The following is a 22164-nucleotide window of genomic DNA, read 5'->3' on the forward strand; positions in this document are numbered from 1 at the left end:
CCCACCCAAGTACCCGCATACCTAAGAGGGGGTGCTGACTGTGGGTACTGCGGGCACCATAAGGGCCTTTGGGCTATAGTCTGGGGTTTTTGTTTATTTGTTTTTGTCTTGGGGACCACACCGGCGATGCTCAGTTCTTACTACCTCTCCATCCCCCTCCCCATAGTTTTTAATCGGTTTGTTTTGTGGTTGGGCTTTCTTTATATATTGGAGTTTCTTTTTTATTTTCTGGAAGGGGAGCCACAACCCAGCAATGCCCAGGGCTTACTCCTGGATCCGTGCTCAGAGTTCATTCCTGTGGGGAGGCTCGGGGTACCACCCAAATATGTTGGTCCTGCTCTAATCATTGAGTCCATGTTTTAGCCATTTTAGTCATTGTTTTCCTTCCCTTTCTCTCAAAGTTGGTCCCCAGAGGATATAACCCTCCATTACCCTCTCCCCCAAAGTCATGTGGGGGGGCTGGAGCGATAGATAGCACAGCAGGGAGGGCATTTGCCTTGCACGCAGCAGACCCAGGTTCGATTCCCAGCATTCCATAGGGTCCCCCCGAGCACTGCCAGGAGTGATTCCAGAGTGCACGAGCCAGGAGGAACCCCTGTGCATCGCCGGGTATGACCCAAAAAGCCAAAAAAAAAAAAGTCATTTAAAACAGGTTGCTCACCCCTTCCCCCATTCTGAAATGCATCAACAGAATAGCAGTTTCTGCAGAACTATGTTGCTTTGCTTTTCAGGACCCTGAAAGCAACATAGTTTCACGATTTCTGCATATTTGGTTTTCAGTCAATAGGAGCGTCACTGATGCCCTCCCATGGGCCAGTACCTTCTCCTAGGCAGACAGAAGCCACACGGAGGCTTCTCTGCAGCCAGGACCCCCTCCCCCCCCCACCCCCCACGGCGCCGTCTTTGCCTTTTGGAGGTCTCTCACGGAACAAATTCAAGTTGGCCGTGGGTTCTCTTGGCTGGGGGATTTGAGCGACACAGTGCTGTGGGAACTGATTACCGTAATGAAGCTAATACATCATCTCCCTCTGGCATCTCCTGAGAATGTGCCGAGGTGCTCTTTGGGGAAGCGGCGGTTTTGGGATGCTGTGTGAGCCCAGTGTTGGCCCCAGCCGGCAACACACCCCATCTCTTAACTGACCCTCGATCCCCTGCAGCAGCAGCTTCTGGCCCCGGGGCGCATCTGTTCGGCTTAGGGTGTCTCGTGTCCCAGGAGCACGCCTCCTCGCGTCTCTTCCGGCCCACACCCACCCGAGCTGCAGGACGCAGGACCCCTGCCTCCTTGTGCAGGCAGCGGATTCTGGATCCCACTTTTGTATCTGTTCAGCCGCTGCTTGTCTTCTGGTTGGAGAACTTTGCCCTGAGCTTTCTAACACGGGGTTGCTGGGTCAGGACTGATGATCGCCCTTAGTAGTAGTATTGGGGTTTGGTTTCATTGTTCTTTACTGTTTTTTTAGTTTCTGTTTTTTGTTTTTCTTTTCTTTTTCTCTGTGTGTTCTATTTGTGATTTTTTTGGGGGGAGGGGGATGTTCTTGGCGCATGCTCTCCCTCTCTCCCTCTCTTTTTCCCTATCTCCCTCTCCCTCTCTCTCTCTCTCTCCCTCTTTCCCTCTCTCTCCCTCTCTCTCTCCTCCTCTCCCTCTCTCTCTCCCTTTCTCTCTCCATCTTTCCCTCTTTTTCTTCATCTCTCCCTCCCTCTCTCCCTTTCTCTCTCCTTCTCTCTCTCTCCCTCTCCCTCTCTCTCTCTCTCTCTCTCTCTCTCTCTCTCTCTCTCTCTCTCTCTCTCTCTCTCTCTCTCTCTCTCTCTCTCTCTCCTCCTCCCTCTCCTTCGATTCCTCTCTTTCCCTTTCTCATCTGGGTATCGACTGGAGGCTTTTTCCAAGCTGGTTCCCACTCAGCTTCCAGGAAGCATCCCGAAGTTGTCACAGCTGATTGCAAGCTGAAAACTACTTTTCTGGCCAATAGATGCTCTCGGCTTTTAACTCCTCCTCCCAGATCAGGTCTTTGATGTCAGGCTTGATGTTTTTTGTGGTTGTTTTTGTTTTTTTTTTTGCATTGTGCGCCCATTAACAAATTACTCGGTGCTCTTAATTATTTTTAAAACCTTTGTCCCTTCACTTTGAAGCTAGAAGTAAAAGAGATTTATGCCCCGTCACCGCGGAGCGTCCTGCGTCGGAGTCCCCATTTGTCTTCCCCAGGTCCTCGGACCCTCCATTTTTCATGCTGTCACAGGGGCATCTTTTTGTTTCAACTTGAAAAACTCCATCTCCCTCTGCCCGGGAAGCAGGCCTGGCGTGATGGATCGCTTCAGCCAGCATGTGTCTGAATATTTCTTTTCTTTTCCTTTTTCCTCAGTAGTAGCAAGCAGTGTTCATTATAAGTAAAATCATGAGCATTTATGAAGCGACTGTGATGGCCCGGAATTCCCAGCTAGGCTTGGACCTGGGTAAATGATACCCTTGAAAGAGCAGATAATCGGAAATGTGTGATACTGAATCTGCCCTCTAGGCTGTGTGTGTGTGTGTGTGTGTGTGTGTGTGTGTCTGCATTGTATGTGAGTGCATGTGAGTGTATGAGTGTACATGCGTAGTGTCCAAGTATGTGTGTACATGAGTGCACATGTGCATGAAAGAGTGTGTACATATGTGAGTGCTTGTATGTGTGTATATGCATATGTGTATATAAGTGCATGTATGTGAGTGAGAGTATGTGTGTATGAGTGTATGTATGAGTGTATGAGTGTATGTATGTATGTGTATATGAGTGTATGTATGTATGTGCATGAGTGTGTTTGCGTATATGAATGTATGTGATTGTGTATGTGTATGTGTGAGGGTATGTGTATGAATGCATGCATGTGTGTATATGTATGTGTGTCTGTGTATGTGTATAAATTAGTGCATATATGAGTGTATATATATGTGTGAGTATATGTCAGTGTGTGAGTATATGTGAGTGTGTGAGTATATGTGAGTGTGCATGCGCATATGTATGTGTATGTGTGTATGTGTGCATGCACGCACTCACACACACACAGTTGCTCTGTCTTGCCGTTGCATTTTGAGGCTTCTGGCTTTGGTTTCCAGCCTCGGTCGGTGCCCGTTCCAGGGGGCTTGTCATTAGCTCGAAGTTCCTCAGCCTGGTGCTGGCTTTACTGACCCCCAGGCAGTGCTGAGGCAGGCTCAGGAGACCGCCTCTCCCCCCACGTAGGTCGGCCTCATTTCTGCCCACCACGGCAGCCTAGCCCACTTGTCCTGATCGGCGGATCTTATTTCCAGATAAAAACACAGTATTTCAAAAGCGTTTATTTTTCTGCTCGCTGCAATACCAGGAGAAGCGGGAGGGGCTCCGGGCCCGAGAAAAGGTTGAAAGAGCTGCAGGTTTCGGGCTGCAGGGGGGGAAATGCACAGAGCTCCAACCGCGTGGGTAAAGCCGTCCCGCCTCTGGCTAGAGATACATTCTGTGGAAAATAAGGTGTATTTGCAAAACTCGGCTTCCCAAGCGGTGCGGGCGGGAAGAATCAGACCAGAGGTGACATGGGACCGTGCTGGGGCAGCTTCAGGCACTTGGGGGTGGGGGCGCAGTCACTTTGCTCCTTGTATCGTAACATTGACACAATTGTAGCCACGTTACTGTTACCACAGCAGAGGTAAGAATAATAAATAAAAGGCAGCTGGAGTGAGTGTAGCCGGAGGCGCAGGCTTACATGCCTCAGACCTGACCCGGGTGCCATCCCCAACATCCCATTTGGTCCCCCGAGCCCCTCCAGGAGTGATCCCCGAGTGCAGAGCCAGGAGTGATCCCCGAGTGCAGAGCCAGGAGTCAGCCCTGAGCACTGGCGGGTGTGGCTACCTAAACCCAAAGAAATAAAAATAAATAAGCGCTGTCTGCACTGTAGCACTGTCATCCCGTGGGTCATCAATTTGCTCGAGCGGGCACCAGGAACGTCTCCATGGTGAGTCTTGTTACTGTTTTTGGCATATCGAATACACCACAGGGAGCTTGCCAGGCTCTGCCGTGCGGGCAGGATACTCTCGGTAGCTTGCCGGGCTCTCCGAGAGGGACGGAGGAATCGAACCTGGGTTGGCCGCGTGCAAGGCAAACGCCCTACCCGCTGTGCTGTCACTCCAAAATAAATAAATAAATAAATACATAAATACATAAATAAATCACTGTCATCCCATTGCTCATTGATTTGTTTGAGCGGGCACCAGTAACGTCTCTCATTGAGAGACTTATTGTTACTGTTTTTGGCATATCCAATACGCACGGGGAGCTTGCCAGGCTCTGCTGCGCGGGCTTGATACTCTTGGTAGCTTGCCGGGCTCTCTGAGAGGGGCGGAGGACTTGAACTCTGGTCGGCCGCCTGAAAGGCGAACACCCAACCCCTGTGCTGTCGCTCCAGCCCCCACATAAATAAATAGAAGCCATAAATCAATGAGAGGGTGCAATTTGAAATGTGTTTCTTAGGCGTTTTCATGCGTGACATCCAGGACCCAGCGTCCCTTCCCAACCCCTGTGCACCTCATTTGCGAGTCCTTCTTCACTCAGATGGACCAGGCCGGGCTCTGATTCTCCAGGGCAGGACCGTGCCTTCAGCCTGGACGCCAGTGCTGAGGGACTCTTCCAAGCCGCGGGTCGCTGAGCTGCCACGGAGCTAAGCGTCCTCACCTTGATTCATTCCACAGAATAAATCTCAGCTCGGCAGAGCCAGTGGGGTTGTCCTTGGCCCGGGGGGTGGGGGCTAGGGGGTGGAGGGTGGGGGAGAGGCGGGGCAGGCTTGGCTCTGTCTGTTCCTGCCAGGTATGGCAATGGGAAGTGGCCCCTAGCATGGGAAGTGGCCCCTGGCATAGGGAGTGACCCTTGGATGAACACGGCCTCGTAGTCTGTTCGGGGTGGGGGTCACACCCGGCAGTGCTCAGCGGTCACTCCTGGTGAGGGCCAGGGGGACCCTGTGAGGCACTGTGGATCGAACCCCAGTCAGCCACGTGGAAGGTGGGCGCCCTCCCCACTGGACTGTCCATCCGCCTTCCTTCCCCACCGCCCCCCTGTCCACTCACGAGACGCCTTCCTGGGACAGGGGGGTGGCTAAGCCTGGTGACCTGTGACCCCGAGCTCGGGCGACCTCTCGTCTGTCCCGCTCTGCGCTGGGGTCCCTGCGCGTTCCCCTGGAGATCTCTCCAGCCCGCGAAGAGACAACAGTGGAAAGCGCTCCTAATTAGGTGGATTCTGTGAGGGTCCCGATCTGAAATAAGACTAGTGAGGTTAGTAAACAGGGGGCCCAAGACGACACATGCCGATCAAGGGCAACTTTATTAACTGCCACACTGGCTTTATACTTTTCTTAGCAGGGGGTTGGTACATAAGTTGTCAATCATCAGGGAAGTGTCTTCTCAGACCAAATAAGGAAAGGTTCGGGGTGTATTAGGTGGGCTTACAACATTCTTCAAGAGTAGATTGAGAAATAGTGGGGAGGGGAAGGCAAGGGTCTATCTGGCAGGAGCATCTGGCAGGAGGAATGCACAAGGTAGAGGAAGGTATTCTACTTAATGGGGGGCTTAATGGCGTCTCTTAGTTAACTGCCCTGGGCTACTTTTACCTCTTGAGTTTGGCTATTTCCTTTGTCACAAGGGCACCTTTGCCTCAGGTCAAGCAAAGCTGGTAATGGAATTTTCCGGTTTGTCCAGGGTAAAGGTTTCGGGGTCCTCTTTTGTTCAGGGTCCTGAGCAGTCCCCAACAGGTCCCCACACCAGCCTCCGCAGGCTGCAGCAGAGAGACGCACCTGTCCCCGCCCGTGTCCAGGCCTGACCCACAGCAGGCCCGTCCTGGACCTCAGCCCCTGCCTCCAGGGCCTTGCTCAGGCCTGACCACTGGCTCCAGCTGGGCTCCCCAAGTGCTTCCTGGAGTCCGGGCCCAGATACTCCATGGCCATGTCCCCACCCGGGAGACATAGCGCTGGACTCTGCATGCAGGGGGATGGGCAGCCTGGATGGTCCCTGAATAGCTCCGCCCACCCCAAGCCCATTGCATGGCCAGGCACCCACCACTCGACTTACCCAAGTGATTTAGGGGACCCCTCCATCCTTTCTTTGGGTTAATTAGCATGTCCTCAGGGACAGAGCAATAGTACAGTGGTTAGGGCATTTGCCAAGCCCTCACCAGCCTGAGTTTGTTCCCCCCTCCGACCTGGGTTCGATTCCCCCTGAGCACCGCCAGGAGTGATTCCTGAGTGCAGAGACGGGAGGGAGCTCTGAGCATCACCAGACGAGACCCCCAAAAGAAAAACAAAACAAAACAAAAAAAACGTCCTGCGCTCTGAGCACTGGTACATGCAGGTCCTGGAATGCCCCTTTCAGCTGTGTGTCTGCTCCGTCCCAAATGCCACCTCCCTCCGCCAGGGCTGGGGGAGCCTGGGAGAGCAGCGCGCCCCTCCCCCACTAACCTCACCCTCCCGCTGCTATACCGCCTGCTCAGGCCTCTGAGGTCCTGCGCCTGGCTTGGCCCTTTCTTTTCTTTTCTTTTTAATTCAATTGTTTTATTGTATAATGTATCACTGTATCATTGTATTACTGTCATCCCATTGTTCACTGATTTGTTCGAGCGGGCGCCAGTAACATCTCCATTCATCCCAGCCCTGAGATTTTAGCAGCCTTTCTTTATTCATCCTTCCCAACGGTGCTGCATTGGAGGCTCTTTCAGGGTCAGAGGAATGAGACCCATCATTGTTACTGTTTTTGGCATATTGAATACACCACAGGGAGCTTGCCAGGCTCTGCCGTGCGGGCAGGATGCTCTTGGTAGCTTGCCGGGCTCTCCGAGAGGGAGAACTAGACAATAAGGTCTACTTTATAAAGTAGTTCACAATATTTGATTACATTTAATATTCAAACACCAATCCCACCACCATTGCACCTTCCCACCACCATATTTCAGATGTTTCCATCCCGAATCCCAATCCCTGCTCCACTGTAGCTCTGTATCACTGTCATCCCGTTGGTCATTGATTTGCTCGAGCGGGCACCAGTAATGTCTCCATTGTGAGACTTGCTGTTACTGTTTTTGGCATGTTGAATACACCACGGGGAGCTTGCCAGGCTCTGCCGTGCGGGCGGGATACTCTCGGTAGCTTCCCAGGCTCTCCGAGAGGGGCGGAGGAATCGAACCCAGGTTGGCTGCATGCAAGGCAAACACCCTACCCGCTGTGCTATCACTCCGCCCCACTCCAAAGCAGAATCGAAATAATATATTTTGTATTGCTGGTTATGAAAAACCGCTGAAAATGCTACAAAATATCTTTAGAGGAAAGAGTGTAGAGGTTGTTGTATTTCACCCAGGGGCCATTAAGCCCTTCTATAAGAGATCACTAACATATTGTTAAAGGTTGAGCCTTATGTGCTTTATATATATATGGTGTATTCGATATGCCAAAAACAGCAACAAGTCTCACAGTGGAGACGTTACTGGTGCCCGCTCGAGCAAATTGATGAACAACGGGGATGGCAGTGCTACTGTATTTCCCTCAAGATGGGTTGCCTGCTACTTTGAACCCTATCATATGTGGTGCCGTAATATTGGAGTCTGGGTCGGATGTATGGTTTGAAGTGTCCAGGAATAGATTCATTCGTGGGTGAGGCTTGGCCCGAGCAGGTGGAGAGTGGCCGTGGGCATGGCGGTGACTGGGTTCTGGAGGGTTTTGGCTGCTGGGGCTGGGTCCCTTGGGGCAGGGAGGGGTCTCACCTGCCCCCTTCTGGGGCGCCTTGACTCAGCCCTTTCTCACTGAGGCCTTCAGGTGGACACTCTGTGACCTGATGGGCTTTTTCTCTAAGGACACTCAGGGCCCCGAGTCCAAATCCACACTTGACTGTGTCAGAAAGACCCAGTGCCACCAGAAGCTCTTGTGTTTCCCCGAACGGGGGTTAAGCAGATGAAGCTGTCCCCCCTCCCTTGGCTGTCCCCTTCCTTGGCCATTCCTCACCTTGGCTGTCCATCATCCCTGCACCACTCTTGTGTGCTCCGTTCCCCAATGCTGGGAGGACAGCCTGGTGGAGGGGGCAGTGTGCTGAGTCGGCGGGAAGCTATGTCTCCTCTGGGGGAGGAGGGCTGTGAATGAACTAGGAGCACAAGGCAGAGGGGGCTGGAGCGATAGCACAGCAGGGAGGGTGTTTGCCTTGCACGTAGCCAACCTGGGTTCGACTCCCAGCATCCCATATGGTCCCCTGAGCACCACCAGGAGTGATTCCTGAGTGCAGAGCCAGGAGTGAGCCCTGTGCATCACCGGGTGTGACCCAAAATGCAAAAAAAAAAAAAAAAAAAAAAAAAAGAGAGAAAAATTAGAAGCACGAGGCAGAGACCAGAGAGAGAGGACCACGGGAAGGGCACTGGCCTAGGCGTGTATCCAACCCAGGTTCCATCTCCGGCACCCCACAGGGACACCCCCACCAGGAATGATCCCCGAGCATCGAGCCTGGAGTCAGAGCACTGAGCACCGCCGGGTGTGGCCCCCCCACACCAAAATCAAAACAAAAATGAGCCCACAGGGGCTGGAGTGATAGCACAGCAGGGAGGGCGTTTGCCTTGCATGCGGCCAACCCAGGTTTGATTCCCGGCATCCCATAGGGTCCCCTGAGCACCGCCAGGAGTAATTCCTGAGATGCAGAGCCAGGAGTCACCCCTGTGCATCGCCGGGTGTGACCCAAAAAGGAAAAAAAAAATGAGTCCAAGAGGGCAGACACCTCTGATGGGCAGAAAGCCGGGGGCAGAGAGTGGGAAGGCAGCAGGGGTCAGCTTAGGCCCGGCCAGAAACGGCAACCGGGTGGCCCTCTCTGAAGGTCCAGCGCGAGCCACCCAGCTGGGGCCAGGCGAGTGAGGGTGCATCGGGGACCGGACAGACGGTTCCAGGAGAGAAACGCGGTCTCGGGGTCCCCTGGCAGACAGCAGCGAGGTTGGGGGCCAGACCAGGAGCTGGTTTCTTTCCCCTTTGCCATTCAGCTGGTTCTCAGCCCCAGGAGGGTCTGAGATCTCGGGGAGGAAGGTTCGTGCGCAGGGTAAGGGGCTGCATCTCCCCACCCTCCACCTCGCACCTCGGCCCGTCTTCAAACCCAGTGACTGGGACCCCAGCTCAGGGTCCCCAGCTCAGAGCCCCCTGCTGCTTCTCGGGCGTGGTGCCGGTTCTCTGTACTCAGGGCAAATCTCGACTCCCAAACTCCCCAATGCCACACCCCCTACCCCCCTAGGCCAAGCAAGGTGCCCGCAGGGGTGCCAGGGCTGAGCCAGCCTCTCAGCAGGACTTGGTGGCAGCCCCAGGCTTAGCCGCCAGGCGGGGTGCCACAGAGGAGCTGCTCCCATCAACTTGCATTTCTAGAAAGATCCTGGAGTCCTTCCCCTGCGACCGGAAACCCGCACAGCCCCTGTGAGGCACACACGGGCCTCTCCACCCTGCCTAGGGCAGGACGCGAGAATGAAGGTTTAAGAAGAGCAGCTGACCCGGGTTCGATCCCCAGCATCCCATAGGGTGCCCTGAGCACCGCCAGGAGGAATTCCTGAGTGCAGAGCCAGGAGGAACCCCTGAGCATCGCCGAGTATGACCCAAAAAGCAAAAAAAAAAAAAGAAAGAAAAAAGAAGAGCAGCTTAGGGGGCTGGAGTGATAGCACAGCAGAGAGGGCTCTGGCCTTGCATGCGGCCGACCCCGGTTCAATCCCCGGCCTTCTGGAGGGTCCCCCAAGCAGCGCCAGGAGTGATTCCTGAGTGCAGAGCCAGGAGTCACCCCTGAGAGTTGCTGGGTGTGACCCAAAAAAGAAGAAGAGCGGCTTAGGGGGCCCGAGCGATAGCACAGTGGACAGGGTGCTGGCCTTGCACTCGGCTGACCTGGGTTCCAGCCCTGGCCTCACACAGGGTCCCTCCCCCGCCACCCCCCCACCCCAGCACTGTTGGGCGTCACTCCTGAGTGCAGAGCCAGGAGGAAACCCCTGAACATCGCCGGATGTGGCCGCCCCCAAAACACAGACAAACCGAAAATTAAGAAAAGATGCTTTGGCCAGGAGAAAGGAGACAAGACAAGGAGATAGAGGCGCCATGTCTCTGTTTGTTTGTCAGTTGGGGGGCCACACCTGGCAGTGCTCAGGAGCACCTCCAGTGCCCGGGTATGGAACCTGGTGAAAATGGGTGCCATCACCCCGACCTGTCTCTCGGCCCTGAGTTCCCTTTGCTTGTCACAAAGTGGCCAGTGGCTGCCGAGTCAGGGTGAGAAGGGACAAGGTGGGGCTGGAGCGATCGCACAGCGGGGAAGGGCGTTTGCGTTGCACGCGGCCGACCCGGGTTCGATTCCCAGCATCCCATATGGTTCCCCGAGCACCGCCAGGAGTAATTCCTGAGTGCAGAGCCAGGAGTAACCCCTGAGCATCACCAGGTGTGACCCAAATAGCAGAAAAAAAAAAAAAGGGATGAGGTTTGGCGCGCCGAGTTCCCTCGCTGGAGGTCCCGTCCCGCCCCACTGCAGTGCCCAGCTCCGACGGGGCAGGGGTGGCCAGCGGCACGGGCAGGGCCTCCCTCTCCCCCATCAACTGGGAAGTGGCTGGGCTGAGCCGGCGGGCGCCCACCCCGCCCTCTCCCTCCAGCCCTGTGAGGCGTTCTGGACCGCCCGACGGCGGCAGCGAGGGCGTGCGGAGGCCACGGGGCCCGGGCTGGGAACCTCGCACATGTGTTTCCCATCGGCGGCCGCGGGGAGCCAGGCCCGGCGCTGCGGCTCCCGGGGCCCGAGTAGGGTTTCCAAGCCGGCGGCCCCAGCCGGGGGAACGACGCTGTTCAGGAAATTCTTAGGCCTGGGCAGGGACTTGGCCGCTGCTCGCAGCTGGAAAATGTGAGCGAGCCCGGGAGGCCCGTCCAAGGGCTGGGCCGGGCCGCCTCCCCTCCACCTCCCAGCGGGCGGGCCCCTCGGCACAGCCCGGCCCGCGCACAGCCGCGCGCAGCAGAGGTAGGCTGGGGCCACGCGCGCCCCGGGCGCCCCCTCCCCGACCCACAGCTGCTGCTCCCGGGCCGAGGGGGGGTGGGCTGGGGGGGGGGTAGGGCTGGGGGGCGTGTGCGCCCGTGAGCAACTTAGAACTCGGCCAGGCCGGCGGCGGCGGTGGACACGGGCTCCTTTATCTCCCCTCTCCCCGGTCGCGCCGGTTTCAGGCAGAGCCAAAGGCGCTTTGGCAAGTCGGGGTGGGGGCGGGCTGGGGGTGCTGGCGGGGCCCGTGGGGGTGTCCCGGGACGTGTCTCCGCGCTCCGACCTCGCCAGGCGGCGGCAGCCAAGTGTGCTGGAGTCTTGTCAGCGTCCTCGGGGCTGGGAGAGGGACTGGGCCGGGCCGGGCCGGGCGCGCGGTGTCCGCACCGGGCGTCAGTTATGGAGCTGGGTTGGCTGCGTGGAGGGGCTGGTGCGGGCGTGTGTCTGTGTGTGTATGTATGTGTCTGTGTGTCTATGTGTGTTTGTGTGTGTCCGCCTGCGTGTCGGTGTGTCAGTATGTCCGTACATGTCTGTGTGTATGGGCATGTCTATCTCTGTGTGTGTATTTGTGGCTGTGTGTGGCTGTGTGTGTCTGCGTGCCTGTCTGCATGTGTGTGTGTGTTTGTGTGTGTGTTTGTATATCTGTGTGTCTGCTTGTGTGTGTTTGTGTATGTGTCTCTGTGTGTCTGCTTGTCTCTGTGCCTGTTGTGTCTGTGTGTGTCTGCATGTTTGTGTGTGTCTACATGTTTTTGTGTGTGTATGTTTCTCTGTGTGTCTGCATGTCTGTGTGTGTCTGCATGTGTGTGTTTGTGTGTCTGTACATGTCTGTGTGTGTCTGTGTCTGTGTGTGTTTGTGTGTATGTGTGTCTGTGCATGTCAGTGTCTGTGTGTCTGTCCATGCATGTGTGTGTGCATGTCTGTGTGTGTCTGTGCATGTCAGTGTGTCTGTGTATCTATGTGTGCGTGTGTGTGTGTGTGTGTGTGTGTGTGTGTGTGTGTGGCGTCCCTGGCCCTGCCTGGGGCAGCTCTGCCTCTCCCTGGAGCTGGGCTGGATCCTCCTGAACCCGAGCCCCGCCCGGCTGCTGCCAGTCTGATCCGGTCATCTCAGTTGCAGTAACGGGCACTTTGACTCACCCGTGCCTCCGTGTCTGGGGAGCTCCGTGCCCAGCTGCCGGAGGTTTAAAAGTGGCAGCACACCGAGTACACTGGGAACTTCCTCTTCTGGGGGCTTGCTGGGGTGTTGGGCGTTGGAGCAACACTCTGAGATTCCAGGGGGTCACTCCCGGGCGCGTGTGGCCAGGAGAACTGGACAGCAGGAGACTTAGACCCCGCAGGGTCAGGTCTGTGCTGGGGGCCGGGTGGGGTGTGCAGGGACCAGGAAATGAACTGAGCGTCCATGCCCAGAGAGCCTGCACCCCCTCGGGGTCAGCTCCTGGCCCCCGTGCTGGACACCTCAGTTTCATTGATCGTCTCCTATGGCTCTCCCCTTAGAGAGGGCTTTTAGTTTTTCATTTGTTTGATTTTCATTTGGGGGTCACACCCGGCGATGCACAGGGGTTACAGCTGGCTCTGCACTCAGGGATCACTCCTGGCAGTGCTCGGGTGACCCTATGGGGTGCCCAGGATCGAACACGGGTCGGCCGCGTGCAAGGCCAGCGCCCTTCCCGCTGTGCTATGGCTTTGCCCCCCTGAAAGGGATTTTGAAACAACAGAACTCGAATAACAGCTGCCCGCCCACTCACTGTGCACTCCAGGCCACTCTAGAACCCCCGTGTACCCCGGAAAACTCTGCCTGGTTCTGGCATTGCGGGTCGGAGGTAGAGGGCCTGGTGCCCGCCTTGAAGAACCAGCCACAGGCCCGGGAAAGCGGGCGGGTTGGGGAGCGGCTTTGGGGCTGCTGAGCCCAGGGAATGTGGCTTCCCTGGCTTCCGTGAGCCCCGGGGGGGGGGGGCCGGGAGTGGAGGTCAGGTTGCGGGGTGCTGCTTAAGCGATGCCAGAAGGGCCACGCCTGCATGGCAGGGGGCTCGTGGAAGCGTGTGGTGTCCGTGCAGAATTCTAGGACCACCCCCACCCCTGAGACCGGAGCGATAGTCCAGTGGGGGAGGGCACCTGCCTTTCACGGGTTCAATCCCCCTAGGGTCCCCGAGCCCCACCAGGAGTGATTCTTGAGCACAGGGCCGGAAGTCAGCCCTGAGCATCACCAGGGTGGGCCCCAAACAGAAAACAAAATCAAGTTGTAGACTCCTGGGACCCTCAGAGAGCTGCTCGGAGGAGGAAGGGAGGGGCGAGGCCGGAGGGGCTTGGGGCACCCCCACTTTGGGCCATCCGGCAGGTCTTGGTTCTGCACCCAGTGTGGGTATGGGAGGGGTGGAGCCGTGCCGGACAGGCAGAGCGACTCAGTGGTGCTCAGGGGTCACTCCCGGCCATGCTCAGGGGGCCTCTGGGGTCACTCCTCTGCCCCATGATTTTCTGAGCCGGTTCACAGGTGTGTCCCTCCCTGTTCCCGCTCGCCTCTGGGGTCTGGATGGGGTGTGAGGCTTGGGCGGCTGCAGGGGTGCAGCTGAGGTCAGAACAGGCACTTCGGGGATGTGTTGGCTGCCTCCACCCCTGCCGGGCGCCTACCCAGTGGGGCCGAGACACCTTAGAAGCGCCCAGAGCCTGGCCTGCTCTCCTCGGGGTCCCTCCGGACAGGGGAGCCCCCTCCCCACCGCGAGCATCCCGAGCTCCAGGGGGTGCCGGGCCTACACTGTGGTGGGGGGTGCTCAGGGCAGGAGTCCAGCGGGTGGCCAGGCTCCAGGTGGTCCAGCACAGCAGGGGGCAAGGGCAGCCCCCCGGGGGGGCCTTCCCGGGTGGCTGGAAAGCGCAGGAGCTGGAGGATGGAGGCGGGGGGGGGGGGGGAGAGAGTGAGGGGGCCGGGAGTGGACCTAGAGCGGGAGGGGCCCAGGCCTGGACTCAGGGTGCGCGGAGCCCCCGCCCGTTCCAGGAAGGCGGGCCCCCTGGGAATTCCGCGCCTCCCTCGCCCCACCCGGGCCGTGGGCGGCCGCTACCGCGCCTGGCATGTCCGAGGCGCGCTGGGCAGGAATGGCATCTGGGGTCATGGCACTGTGTGAGCGGCCCGCGGCGCCTGGGGCTTATTTTTAGCCTGTGTTTGTCCCCGCTGGTGAGTGACGGGGGCAGGTGCGGCGGGGCCCGCCTTGGAGCCGGCTGCCGAGGTGGCGCCAGGCTGGAGGGACGGGACGGACGCCTCGCGGGGACCCACTTGTCTCCTTCGCTTTCTGGCCTTTTCGGGAGCCTTGGTCAGGGGGCCGGTCTGCTGGTGGCCTCGGGGCGGAGCGAGGCGGCCCAGCTTCTGGCCCGGGCTTGGGGGAGCGTCTGTGGCCAGCCCCCCCCCCCCCGCCTCCCCCTGCGGGGTCCTCACTGACCTGCCTGACTCAGCACCTCCGTGAATCCCTAAGGAAACCCGGGATTGATTTTAGTGCTCCCAGCTCCAGGGGTGCCCGTGGGCCTCAGGGTGCTGCCCGTATGCACCCAGAATGGACATGTGTGTGTGTTTGTATGTGCCTTTATATGATGTGTTTGCGCATGTGTATACATGTGGGCATATGTGTTTGTGCATTAGTCTATGAGTGTGTGTGTATGCATATATGTGTGTACATTTATGGGGTTTTATTTTTGGCTTTTTGAGTCATACCCAGCGATGCTCAGGGGTTATGCCTGGCTCTGCACTCAGGAATCACTCCTGGCGGTGCTCGGGGGACCCCACATGATGCCGAGACTAGCCAGGCCCGTGTGCAAAGCCAACACCCTCCCCACGGTGCTATCGCTCTGGCCCCTGTGTGTTCATTTGTATGTGGGTTGAGTGTGTGTCTGTTTCTGTGTGCACTGTGCATGTGTGTGTGTGTGTGTGTGTGCACGTTTCTCGAACGGGTATGCATGTGTGCATTTGGATATGGGTGTGTCTGGGTGTGTGTCCGTGCATTTGTGTGTCTGTACGTGCTCGTGTGTATGTGTTCTGTGCCTATGCGCGTTGTGAGGATGTGTGTTTATGTCTTGGGTGTGTACACGCGTGCGTGTCCGTGTGCACGGCCCACATGCGGGCCCTGAAACAGCTCGGCAGACCCCCACCCCGTGGGTAAGCAGAGCCTGAGGGTCTCAGCCACACTGTCACCCCTGACACCCAAACCCCCTTCCCCCTGAGACCCAGGGTGTCTGTCGTGAGGCGTGAGGGCGCCTTCACACCTGACCCAGGGTCTGGTTCCTCAGGAACCCCCTGGGCACGCAGAGACACGGACGCCACCTCGCCTGGGGCTGGAAGTCCGTTCACTCCCATGGGCGCCCGGACAACCCGGCCCTGAATTCCAGACTCAACTCCGGGTGCCCCGTCAGCACATGGCGCGTCTCCTGCAGGCCCCCACGCTTCTCCCGCAGACGCCCGAGTCCAGCACCTTCTCCTCCTGCCCCTCAGCCTCTGCCTGGGAAGCTTCACACAGTCCCCCCCCCCGCCTCCTGGCCCCCCCGGCCCTGTCCTGGCCACCGGGACCTCCTGGTCACTGTCCCCTCCCGCTCGTGACAGCCCCACTGCCCTCTCTTCCTCCCGCAAGAGCTCCCGGTCCTCAGGACCCCTCGGAGAGAGGCGGGAGCTGCGGGCCCGGCTGTCCCGGCCCTGAGCCCCGCTTGCTTCCCACGGCGGTGCGGTGTGCGCCTTCCGCCGCCCCCCTGTGCCCCCTCTGCCCCCGGCTCCACGGGACGGGACGCCGCTGCCCTCACTCCTCTCCCGGGCAGGGCTTCCATCCGTGCACGAGCCTAGTCGACCCGCTTAGGGGGGGAGGAAATCCGCGTCGTCCCGTTCTCAGCAAACAAGCACAGGGTCGCACTCGCCGGCTCAGCTCCCCGGTGCGACACCATCCCGGAGCACGGCACAGAGACCGGCGTCGTTGCCTTTTTTGGGCTGGGCTCTGTGAGCGGGAACCAGGGGAAAAAGTGTGGATTTTGAACGTCCAAAAGTGAAAGTGATGAGCTGGTTCCGTGGCCTCCCCCGCGGGGGGCCAGGGCTTCTTGGCCAAGGGGAATGCCTTATATGGACACAGCTGCCTGTCAGGCCGTGTCCGTGGTGATCAGCTTACCCGGGCCCGCCACAGACCCTGTCGGCGTGGAGTTTGTCGCCGCCGCCCAGCCAAGCTGCGCCCTGTGGTCTCGTGGAATTTGCCGTGATGGGGAAGCTCGCTATGAGTCTGGACCTGGCGGGGCACTCCTTAGCAGTGCTCAGGGGGCCTGAGGGGGACATGGTTCTGGGGGCAACACATCTCTGTCAGGGGACACGCTCTGTGGGGGGGTGCACACTGTGAGGGGGACACAGCTCTGTCAGGGGTCCTAGTTCTGTCAGGAGACATGACTCCGGGGACACAACTCTGCAGAGGACACACTCAGTGGGGGACATAATTTTTCGGGGATACACTCTGGGGGAGACACAGCGCTGTGGGGACATGGTTCTGTGGGGACACGCTGGGGGCGGGGGACATGGCTCTGTTACGAGACATTACTCTGGGGGGATACGACTGTCAGGAGACACGACTCTGGGGGTGAGACAAGGCTGTTGGGTGACACTCTCTGTAGGGTCATGCTCTGTGGGGGGACAGTACTCTGTGAGGGACACAGCTTTGTCAGGAGACACACTGGGAGGAGACGCGACTCTGTGGGGGATCCAACTCTGTCAGGAGCCATGGTTCTGGGGGGACATGGCTGTTGGGGGACACCGCTCTGGAGGGGACACGCTTTGTGGGGTTGTGGCTCCGTCAGGGGACACGGCTTGGGGGGTGACAAGGCTGTCAGGGGATGCGGCTCTGTGAAAGACACACTCTGTGGAGGACATGCTCTGTCAGGAGACATGCTCTGTGGGGGACGTGACTGTGGGGACATAGCTCTGTGGGGGACACGGCTCTGAAGGGGACATGCTCTGTCAGGGGACACAACTCTGGGGAGTATGCAGCTGTCGGGGGACTTGTTCTGTCAGGGGACACACTCCGTGCGGGACATGTCTCTGTCAGGGGACATGAGTGTGGAGGACATGTTCCGTGAGGGACACAGCTCTGAGGGGACACAGCTCTGAGGGGGACAGGGGACACGACTGGGGTGGTACGCAGCTGTCGGGGAACATGGCTCTGTGGGTGACACGCTCTGTCAGGGGACACGGTTCTGCAGGGCACAGTTTGGTTTTTTGGGGTCGCTGAGGACACCCCCGCGCCCCTCGGCCACGCCCCGCTCTCGCGCCAGGTAACAGGGCCGCCCTGTCCTCTCCCTGCAGATGCCCCTGGAGCAGTACCCGCACAGCCGCAGCGCCCTGCCCGGCGACGGCCCGCACGTCTACAAGGTGGGCATCTACGGCTGGAGGAAGCGCTGCCTCTACTTCTTCGTCCTGCTCCTCATGATCCTCATCCTGGTCAACCTGGCCATGACCATCTGGATCCTGAAGGTCATGAACTTCACGATTGTAAGTCGCCCTGCGCGCCTCCGCCCTGCTCGCCCCAACACACACACACACACAGGCACACACAGAGACACATACACACAGGCACATACACACAGACACACACACAGACATGTACACAGACACGTACACAGACACAGACACACAGACACACACACATTCACAGACATACACAGACACACACAGACACGTACACAGACACACACACACAGCCACACATACACAGACACGCACAGCCACACAGACACATACATACATACACAGACATACACACACAGACATGTACACAGACACATACACACAGACACACAGACACACACATACATACACAGACATACACACACAGACATGTACACAGACACATACACACAGACACACACAGACACACAGACACACAGACACACACAGACACACACTCCATGCTGCACCAGCTGTATTGCCTGTGTACCCATCTCTATACACACACACAGAGATACACATACACACACACACACACACACACACACACACTCTCTACACCGCACCAACCGTATTACCCGTGTCCCGCTGACAGCTTGGGCAGGAGAATGGAGACAGAGAGGCCGAGAGACGTTGGCGAGACAGTCGTCGCCCCTTAACTACGGGAATGAGGGTGGGATGGAGCCTGTGGAAATCCTTCTAGAACATTCTCGGGTTCTGGCCAGTGAGATGGTAGGGCGTGGAAAACAAAGTGGAAGGAGTGGACTTTTTGTGGGAATTTGTGCGTCTGCTGGGGTGTGGCCCTGTTTGCGCCTCTTTTCCTCCCCCCCCCCCCCCGGGGGGTTTTCACCTTGCAGGAAGTTATCATAGTCCCTGCAGGAGGGAGGCCGGGCGGGCGGGACAGTGCGTGGGGTGCAGGGGGTGGTGGGGGGGAGAGGGAGCTGACAGTTAATCTGGGTCTTCTTGAGCCCCCTCCCCCCACCCCCGCAGGCTTGTAAGAGGGGATGTTTGTCAGTGGAGCGCACTGGGGGGCCTCGGTGCCCCTGTGACGTTCAGGCGATGGTCTGATGGCATCGGCCCTGCCCTGTCCTGGGGGAGCCTAAGAGCTTGCAGAGCGATAGCCAAGCGAGTGCTTCGGGCGTGAGAATAATGGCGTGATGGGCCCCGAGGGCTGGCGAGCTAACGTGAAATTGGGCTTTGCTGGTGAGCTCAGAGCGTGCTTCCCGCCCGCTGGAAACATCCTTCCCAGGCTGTAATTCTGCCCGGTGGATAATAATTTGCCAGCAGTGACCCCATAAAGAGGGTTGAGTCCATCATCTGTGTGTGTGCGTGTGTGTGTGTGTGTGTGTGTGTGTGTGTGTGTGTCGGGCACTGCTTCCCAGTACCCCCGTCCACCCCCACGAGGGGTGCAGGTGCGCATTGCACTAGGGGGCAGAGCACGAGGACAGTAGGGGGGGTTGCCTTGCCCGAGCCCCTCGGCTCATTCTCTCGCATCAGGTGCCCGCATTGTCGGGGGGCAGAAGTGGCTGCCGCCCTGTCGCTTCTCGCACGTGTTTTCCGATTTCACAGAGCCACGCGGAAGGAGGCCCGTGGCTGGCTGCCTGGCCACGGAAGGAGCTAGAAGGCCGGAGCTGTTTCTCAAGGGGTTGGCTGTCCTGGTTAATGGGGAAGGCACCTCACTCGTTACTGTTACTGGAGTACTGTCTCGATTATTGGGGTACTTCCAGTTTACTGGGGTTTTCTCGATGACTGGGGTACTTCCTGCTTACTAGGGTGCTTCCCACTTACTAGGGTGCTGTCTTGATTACTGGGGTGTTGTCTCAATGACTGGGGTGCTTCCTGCTTAGTGGGTTGCTGGCTGTCTCGATTACTGGGGTGCTGTCTTGATGACTGGGGTGCTTCCTGCTTCCTGGGATGCTGTCTTGATTACTGGGGTGTTTCCCACTTACTGGGGTGCTGTCTTGATTACTGGGGTGCTGTCTTGATTACTGGGGTGTTCCCTGCTTACTAGGCTGCCTCCCTCTTACTGAGGTGCTGTCTTGATTACTGGGGTGCATTCCCACTTACTGGGGTGCTGTCTTGATTACTGGGGTGTTCCTTGCTTACTAGACTGCTTCCCACTTACTGGGGTGCTATCTTGATTACTGGGGTGCATTCCCACTTACTGGGGTGCTGTCTTGATTACTGGGGTGTTCCCTGCTTACTAGGCTACTTCCCACTTACTGGGGTGCTGTCTTGATTACTGGGGTGCATTCCCACTTACTGGGGTGCTGTCTTGACTACTGGGGTGTTCCCTGATAGTATACTAGGCTGCTTTCCTGTTACTGGGGTGCTGTCTTGATTACTGGGGTGGATTCCCACTTACTGAGGTGCTTCCCGCTTCCTGGGGTGCTGCCTCGGTTACTGGGGTGCTTCCTGCTTGCGGCAGGGGGGGCTTTTGCAGTCCAGCGGCTCCCTCTGCCCGGCGTGTCCAGCGCCCGCCCGGCTATGCTGTTCAGGGGTGTGTGAGGGGCTCGTGGGCTCCGTCTCGGTGAGAGCAGGAGCACGGCGGCGGCTCTCTGAGTCATTGGGAAGGTAGTAAGAACCCAGGGCATTTGGGGCCGGAGCCGTAGCACAGTGGGAAGAGCATTTGCTTACACGCTGCCGGCCCGGGTTCAATACCCCGCACCCCATAGGACCCCCGAGGGCCAGTTCCTGAGCACAGAGCCAGGAGTCACCCCCGGGAATCTCTGGGTGAAGCCTACGTAATAATAACAACAACAAAAGAACCCAGGGGGCTGGAGCGAGAGTCCAGCGGGGAGGGCACTTGTCTTGCATGTAGCCGACCCTGGCTCAATCTCTAGGACCCCTCACCCCCTCCATAGGGTTCCCCGAGCACTGCCAGAAGTAATTTCTTTTTTTTTTTAATTTTTATTTTATCACCATGTGGAAAGTTACAAAGTTCTCAGGTTTATGTCTCAGTTATACAATATTCAAACACCATCCCTTCACCAGTGCCCATATTCCACCACCAAAAACCCCAGTATATCCTCCGCCCCCACCCCCCCACCCTCAACTGTGTAACTGATGAATTTCACTTCATTTTCTCTTTACCTTGATTACATTCCATTTTTCAACACAAAACTCACTATTGGAGTTTCCCCCCAAGAAAGACAGCCCTACTAAGGAAGCATTTGATAATTAGTTTTGCATTAAAAGATTGTATGTTTTCAGTTTTTAGAAAAGGCCACGAGGTTTGGATGTGTCCCAGTCCCGCATCCCGGAGCCGTGTTAGTTGCTGCTCAGTGTCGCCAGGGCTCCATCCGGAGAAGGTGTGGTGGCTGCACCTCCTCCGTCTGGATCCCCGGTGTTGCTGGCCCTGTTTCGGGTCTGGAGAATTCTCCATCCGCGTTGCTCACCAGAACGCCTGGCTGCTTCTCTGTTGAATGTGGCAAGATGACGCCGAGGGTGGGTCAAGGGGCCAGAAGTAATTTCTGAGTGCAGAGCCAGGAGTAACCGGCAGCCCCACATTGGAGCCCTGAGGCTTCCTTCCCTCCTGCCCCCAAAACTCCCAGGAAAAGAAATTGGAAATCTCCTTGGCAGGCTCCCGTTAACACTGTTGTCAGATGTGAGTGGCTGTTCTCTGGTTCTGGTTCTGATCTCGGGGACCACGCATGGGACAGCAGAAGGTCACTCGCCCCTGGAATCTCCTGGGGTCTGTGTCAGTATTTTTTTTTTCTTTTTGGGTCACACCCAGCGATGCACAGTGGTTCCTCCTGGCTCTGCACTCAGGAATTACTCCTGGCGGTGCTCGGGGGACCATATGGGATGCTGGGAATCGAACCCGGGTCAGCTGCATGCAAGGCAGACGCCCTCCCTGCTGTACTATCGCTCCAGCCCCCTGAGTGTCAGTTTCGAGGGCCCCGGAAATCCCACCCCAGGGTGGCTCAGCTCGGAGAATAACCAGAACCCGTGAACCCCCAACCCGAGCACCGATCGCCCTGCACAGTGAGGGGCGCCCTCAGTCATAGTGGCTTCCGCAGAACCGGCAAACAAGGAGTCCGGGCCCCTTGGCCAGCGGCTGGGCACTGACCCGGTTGGTCAGCGTTGGGGCATGTCCGTCATCAATGCCCAAGACGCCCATCTGCCATGTTAAGCGAGCGTTTTCTGAGGTTAAATCCCTTTTTTTTGTCTGGCCGCGGGCTGGGGGGGCCGCATACCCTGAGATGCTCAGGACTTACTCCTGGTCCCGTGCTCAGGAATCACTCCTGGCGGTGCTGGGGGGTACGGGGAGGGGGCAGGGCACGTGGGGAGCGAACCCGGGAAGGCCGTGTGCAAGACAACTGCCCTCCCCGAGGGACTCTCCCTCCGACCTGCTGTTGGTAGCACATTTTTCCCTTTCTGGCGACTTCCCTGGTCATCCCTCCCACCCCACCCCCCACCCCCCACCCCTGAGTAGCACCAGCATGTTGGCGTGGAGGCTGGCTATGTTCTCCCGTCAGCGTTTTATTTTCTGGAAGGGGGTAGTGTGGGGGCCTTTGTGACTCTTCCAGAAGCTTCTGGAAGCCCTAGCCAGATGGTTCTTGAGTCTCAAGTTGCTGGGCATCAGGCCTGTCGCTGACCCTGTGGCCTTGGGCGGGGAAGGTTCTGTGTGACCGTGACTTGGGCCCGCCCGCCCTGTGTGGACCCCAGGGGACGGGGGGGTGTGCAGTCCCCAGGCCTGCCGTGAGAGCCGCAGACCAGACTGCACCGTTCAAAGCGT

General features: G+C 57.9%; 1 protein-coding gene across 5 annotated transcripts in view; it reads left to right on the plus strand.

Moving 5' to 3' along the window:
• The window catches only part of SGCD (sarcoglycan delta), a 223031-nt gene that overhangs the window by 116615 nt on the left and 84252 nt on the right, over positions 1-22164 (plus strand). For 3 of the 5 annotated variants that reach the window (XM_055126794.1, XM_055126795.1, XM_055126791.1), the window contains one exon: positions 17283-17468. In XM_055126794.1, coding sequence (XP_054982769.1) covers positions 17283-17468 — 186 coding nt within the window. Of the gene's footprint in view, positions 1-10676; positions 10970-14036; positions 14142-17282; positions 17469-22164 lie in introns of those variants that run through there. The other 2 variants (XM_004611445.2, XM_055126793.1) reach the window with 2 other exon arrangements.

The sequence above is a fragment of the Sorex araneus genome, chromosome 2 (assembly GCF_027595985.1).
Source record: "Sorex araneus isolate mSorAra2 chromosome 2, mSorAra2.pri, whole genome shotgun sequence".
NCBI classification, from domain to species: domain Eukaryota; kingdom Metazoa; phylum Chordata; class Mammalia; order Eulipotyphla; family Soricidae; genus Sorex; species Sorex araneus.